At 39.2% G+C, this 6,709-nt stretch overlaps 1 protein-coding gene across 1 annotated transcript in view; it reads right to left on the bottom strand.

The window, feature by feature from the left end:
• Positions 1 to 277: 277 nt before the first annotated feature.
• Positions 278 to 6,709, bottom strand: part of zmat4a (zinc finger, matrin-type 4a) — an 84,364-nt gene continuing 77,932 nt past the window's right edge. The window contains exon 7 of the mRNA XM_049716548.2: positions 278 to 2,298. Within this exon, the coding sequence (XP_049572505.1) occupies positions 2,145 to 2,298 (154 nt within the window). The 3' untranslated portion in view covers positions 278 to 2,144. The remainder of the gene's footprint in view (positions 2,299 to 6,709) is intronic.

Below are 6,709 nucleotides of genomic sequence, written 5' to 3'. Positions count from 1 at the left end.
GTGTGTGTGGGGGCTGTTGCTTTCCATCCCGTCTTTCGGCCTTGGCGATCATCTTTGGCAGAGTCCTTGGCTGGCTCCCTCTGGCACCTGCTGGTTTTATCTCCACGTGACCTTCCTGTGAACATTTTTCTCCAATCTTGGACATACACTGTCGTACCTCATTCTTTCAATTTTGTCATTTTGTACGAAATTATGTTAGCTTTTGGCTGTGACATCATTAATCTATTGCTGTTCTTTTGTTCTTAAATTGTTTCTTTTATTGATTTAATATGTGAATATACTTTTCTGCTTATGTACTTTATTCAATGAGGTTTGAGCATATCTCTTTTTGTAGCTAGGTAGGACGTTTTGTATTTCGACCCCATTCCTTCATCGGTATTAAGTCAAAGAAACAAAGGTCAGAGAGTGCAAAAAGAACACTTGAAGACCAATGACTGTAATACTGCGCCAATGCTTGCTGTGTTAGTATTTCAAAACCACCATGTCATATACTGTAAATAGAATGTTACTTTGTAGATTGCAGATCTCCATGAAGGCTTAAGAAGAAAATTAAAAAAGTTCCATCTTTTTCTGTGAAACAATAGATAGCTGTATGCAAGTGCCCAGTCAGTCCAAAGAGACTCACAGATCTGGTGGAATACATTCAGCACGTCCCAATGTGCATTGACCTACATTGCATTTCAGATTTCTCCTGAGCAGCAATAATAACTAAGCCCCTCAACGTCTTGAGTTCTTTCCCTCATTTATGATTTGGGGTTTCCCTATATTATTTTGAGGTTTTTAATCTTCGAATGAGTCCAGGTCCCAAGAGCCCCTATCCAGCCTCTTTTGTTTTGTAAATGTTTTAGAAATTAGCTGAATAGAGATCACAGCCCAATTTGATGTGAAATCTTCACAATTTTTTTCCCTCCCGCTCAGTGTGTCTTCTGTGCTTGAGCTGAGTGCCACCATCAAGATGCTTGTAATTATCTTGACAAAGCCAAATTGTTGTGGTTGTCACATTTGACATGGCCGTTTTCCCTATAATTGCTATTTGGATGCCAGCAACACCTTTGGCAATTCTGTAATTGGGGGTCGGGGAGCTGCTGTGTGTGCGCAGGGCAATCAAAGCGTTCAGCATGATGATGAGCTGAAGCGTCAGCAGTTACACATAAACACAGACTTTAAGGGAAGACGGCAAAGCCATAATTACACTGCCCCCGACACCATGTAGCTCACATAGAGACATATATAACAATGTGTTGTGAAGCCTTAAGAGGAATCCATGTTTCTTAACCCAGACAGGGAGAGATTTATTTTCCCCTCCCGGATGAAAAATGACTTTCGTAATTTAACATGGTCTGTTGATATATGGCGTACCCACAGTAGAGGATAAGGTGTTTAATGATGTACAGATTGACAATAAATGTTTTCCAGCCTGTAATGCAAATTCATTGATCAAATTTGATCTGCGAGCAACCCTAGCCTTGTTGGGGGTATTGGCATGTCGGAATTTTTTGAAAGTGACAAAATAACCCCTAAAACACAGATCCCTCTGCCAGGCCTGTGCATGAAAATGTTCAGGTTTATTTTGTAGGTCTTGAGCTGTTAACATGTGTTGCTCAATTTAAATCCAGGGGAAATGTACAACTTGAGCTGCTTTATTAAAATCTATAATAGTCTGTGTGTGGAAAGTTTCATATGTTCTCACACATCTTTAGACCCTCAAAATCAGCCACATATTTAGTGACAAACAGTGTATCGCTACGGCAATAGTGCTCGACTAAATGAAAAGCTTTGTTTAAATCTTTAGAATGTCTAGAAGGAGTTCGTCAAACTATGACCTCTGTAAAAGCCCACATTTTGAAAGGAAATGAAGAACCTGAACCCTGTATATCCAAGGAACAGTAAGAGGAGATAAGCAAATATATAGTCGCATTTGCCCTCTGGTTTTATTGAGAGGACATCACATTTGTTGACCTCCTGCAGTGCTGCTGTCTAACCTTATTAGGCTGAGCAGGATGTAGCTCAAAGTTACAGAAGACACACATTGAAAGAGGGTATCACACACGCTCAGGGCAAAACAAAGAGAGTCAAATACGTTCGAATATATTTAAGCGGTTAATGAACTTTATGCATCAATGACTCTTACTACACGTGTGAAATTACGTGTAGAACTTGGTGTTTGCAGCATCTGCAGATCTGTCGATGTGGAGTGAGAATCTGAGAGGTGCCTTGAGGTGGCACGCATTCTCCTTGTCACTCGTCCTTTGATGATGGGAGAGGAAGTGCACGGTGGCAAATTCCCAGAGGTCCCCCCTGAAATGACAACAACCAGGGGCACTGAGGGCACATCCAGTCAAGCTGGATACAGCACCATGATGGACCTCTATGAATGCTCAATATTTAATGACCTGTTTTATGAACAGAGAGCAGACATGTGGCTGAGTAGGACTCAATTAAATCAAAAGAAAAGATGGTGGATGCCAGTTCTACTTGATTCTCTTAAACGGCATATGAATGGAGTTGCACACATGCACGCACACATGCACACGATTCATTGTATACTAATTATTATATTGTAAGATTTTATTTTACCTCCAACTGTGCATATTTTTAGTAATATCAACACAACCAATCAATGCACCAACATTATTTTGGAGATTGAAAATACAGACTGTCCAACAGACACTCATCCAAGAAATGCTGCAAGTGCACATGCCAGGATGAGAACAGCACATTTTCAATGAGAAAACTGACTTGCGCGGATCATCAACTCAGATTTGGGATTTAGTTTTTTAAGTATTTTTTTACAGCCTTGTCACTCCAATGTCATTTTGATTTATATTATTGAAATAGTTTTTTGAGTGAACTTTGAGCTAAAATGAACTGTTACAGTTTTTATTGATTGCGTTGACCTGTTTAAAGAAACTGAGAAGAAACTGGATTGACACAGTTTTCCCACCGTTTCGCACGACAGTTAACACAGATGTCATTCAAGAAGTCCAAACTCCATTGTTTTAGCTGTGTTTGCATAATAGAAGCCATATGCGCCGAGCTCTTAGAAATTCCCTGATCAGTATGCAATCACTAAAAAAGGACCTATCTGACACTTCACAAAATGTTTCAATTTGTAATCAGTCTTTAGGCCTGTGTTCTTTGCAAGCATGGATAGAAGAGGTCTAAGGCAGATGAGAGGTAGAGTGAGAGTAAAGAGGTAGAGGGTTCAGAGGAAAAGGAGTCCTTGTGCGAGGTGGAGGTATAGCTGGAAGGGTTCAGAAGAGACAGAAGATCACTTGTGGCTATCTCATACTCTTATAGTAGAGGCCTACTATAGAGTTTTGTTCTTTACTGTAAAAGACTGTTGTTTTTTATTTTCCTAATTTCTCACACAGTAATTGATTTTATTTTTATTTCCATGTATTTTCTAGGCGAATATTTAATTGGTCAGCCACAGTCTGATAAAAGGAATGTAATCAATGCAATTTGCATCAAAGTATAACTGATTCTGGATGCATTTTTTGCAAGAGTGCTAATTGGACTACAAACGGCACTGGCATGTAAGCTACATGCAGATACGAATAGGCTGCAATGATAAGCAATGACTTACACAAGTGCTGTATTTTGTTGTCCATTGCGTAATGATTGATTGGAGGTGCTCATACAGTTGTGTCAAAGTTGAGTTGTTTAAAGGCACAATTTGCTTTTGTTCCATACTTTAAATTGGCTCATAAGAAAGAACCTTTTGCAAACAAAATGTGTCATTTTGACTACTGTGGCACTGTTTAGGCCTCTGCCTGTTTTGAAAATGTGGATTTTGAGTTGACGGCTGTGTCAAAACAATCAATAAAAATTGTAATTGCTGTGACAAGCTGATATTCATTCACCAGTCTTTATCTTTAAGTCAAAAGCTACGCTGATATCAAATTCAAACTGATACAATGTTACCATCTACAGCGAGCTGTTAGTCATTTCAATACCGTATTTTCCGGACTATAAGTCGCTCCGGAGTATAAGTCGCACCAGCCATAAAATGCCCCAAAAAGTGAAAAAAACATATATAAGTCGCTCCGGAGTATAAGTCGCATTTTGGGGGGCAATTTATTCGACAAAATCCCACACCAAAAACAGTCATGAACGAGCAACAACAGGCTAAACAATAGCAACAACAGGCTAAACGATAGGTATGCTAACGTGACAAATACAAACAAAGAGCTGAGAACGGGCCTAACGTAACATATAGAGTGATTAAGGACAACTATTACATGAATAACATGTTTATAAAACAATCGGTGTCACTCCAATTCATTAAATAGCAACAACAGGCTAAACGATAGGTATGCTAACGTGACAAACACAAACAAAGAGCTGAGAACGGGCCAAATAATAATAAATAATAATAATAAATATAAGAGGAGCAAAAATAGAGCAAGTGTACATACAGCAGACAGTGGACTTGGATATGGTGCTTAAAGTGTTAATTGCTTTATTTGATGTTTTCTCTATTTTTTATGTTTTGAATATGTTCAAGATAAAGATATAAAAGCATGTGAAGTGATCAACTATACTAAAAATAACATGGGAAGTGGTCAACTATACTTGTAAGTAAGTGATGTCTTAATGCTCAAGTAAAAATTTGTGAAATAAAACATATATAAGTCGCTCCTGAGTATAAGTCGCCCCCCCACCCAAACTATGAAAAAAAGCGCGACTTATAGTCCGGAAATTACGGTAGTTTACAACTTGAATTTCACTGGCACGCCGGCCAGGACCTTCTTATACGCCAATCTGTTGAAAAGCGTACTTGACTAATGTATATATTGTATATGTATACAATAGGATAAATTTATGGTTCAGGGGACTTTTCATTGTTTTTACCAAAAAAAAATAAAAATAAAATAATTACAATGCCATTAAAACAATTGCATGTGTTTGCTTGGATTTTAATTTGTCTCTGACAACCCACTGCATACCATCCATCCATCCATCCATTTTCTGAACCGCTTAGTCCCCACGGGGGTCGCGGGCGTGCTGGAGCCTATCCCAGCCGTCATCGGGCAGTAGGCGGGGGACACCCTGAACCGGTTGCCAGCCAATCGCAGGGCACACAGAGACAGACAACCATTCACACTCACACTCACACCTAGGGACAATTAGGAGTCTTCAATCGGCCTACCAAGCATGTTTTTGGAATGTGGGAGGAAACCGGAGCGCCCGGAGAAAACCCACGCGGGCCCGGGGAGAACATGCAAACTCCACACAGGGAGGGCCGGAGGTGGAATCGAACCCGCACCCTCCTAACTGTGAGGCGGACGTGCTACCCAGTGCGCCACCGAGCCGCCCCACTGCATACCTAAACAATAAATACTTAACAGGGTTGGTAAAGTTAATTTTCTACATGAACTATTTCAAAGTTTAGTTCACATCTTTTAAAATAAACTATGTTCATCTTCCCAAACATGAAAAGTTCAAAGTTCTCCCCCTGATCAAAAAACGGTTGCTGCGAGCTGTTACCCTCTGGCTTTTTCAGTCATTCCATCCACGCAAGTGCTGCTATTACCTTACAATCTCAAATGCAAGAGAAAATTGCTTGAGTTGTTTCTTTCTCTCATGAATTGAAACAAAAACATGACTGTGTTCCAGAATGTGCAAACACAAACAATCTGCTGTCGGTACCAGACTGAGGTAGGATAAAATAATGTACAAATGAAGTGCAACACATTTAAAATAACATTATATTTGCTTTAACTAAATTTTTATTTTTTGTGAATGTATTATTTCTTAACTTGTTTGCCCAAAGAGCCAGAAAACGTTTATAATTTGGGACATAAAATTGCAAAGGGTGCAAAGCCCAAATAACTTACTAGAACAACAAAAACATCTCATGAAGAGTAATTTGTGGTTCAACACCATTGAGAGCACTACAACTTCTAAAAGTCCCGAATGCGCTCACAGCATTATTGTTGTTGTTTGCCAAGAAAGCCGAGTGGGGGGTGCTCATCACGCGACTTTGATTTTGCGTCGACTCCATAAACACTTTGCATTTTGATGACATTTGTTGGTGTCGGGGATTGTCAAATCCTTTTTCTCACGCCTATTTAAGTCTTGTTTAGACTTTGTTAAGTGGGGTTTTATTTTAAAGTCTAAGAAGAGAAAACCTGGCATCCTTGAACGAAAGTGAAATGTCATTCAAAGTCGTTCATTGGTCCCAGAATGAGCTTGTTCGCAAAAATGTTCACGAAACAAAAATGCACTACTTTCATTTCACATTCGTCCAAATCATTGAACGAAGTTCAGGCACAACACTGATGTGTAATAATTATTAAATACTTAAGTATCATCGTGCATTTAAATTGAGAGAGCAATGGAATTGTCATTTTCAAATGTTAGTCTTCTGCAAACAAGCTTTAAAACACAGGTGTCAAACGCAAGGCCAGGGGGCCAGATACGGCCCACCAAATCATTTTATGTGGCCCGCGAAGACAAATTGTGCATCAAATTCGTGTGTCATTCCTAGAATTGCAAATTGTCTTCACTTTTAATAATGTCTTTTTTTTTAAATATTTGACCAGTTTTTCTTCGTCTGATTTGAAAACGAGTTATTTGTCAGTTTGTTTTGTAGCTTTTATTGTATATAATATGAGGTGCTCATAAATTTATTTGGGTTGACAGTCATAATGGCCCTCCGAAAGAAGCTATGACTACAATGTGGCCCGCGAAAAAAATGAGT

The sequence above is a fragment of the Syngnathus scovelli genome, chromosome 3 (genome assembly GCF_024217435.2).
Source record: "Syngnathus scovelli strain Florida chromosome 3, RoL_Ssco_1.2, whole genome shotgun sequence".
In the NCBI taxonomy this organism is placed as follows: Eukaryota; Metazoa; Chordata; class Actinopteri; order Syngnathiformes; family Syngnathidae; genus Syngnathus; species Syngnathus scovelli.
Note: the sequence above shows the minus strand (reverse complement) of the source record. Positions and strands in the feature narration are given on the sequence as shown.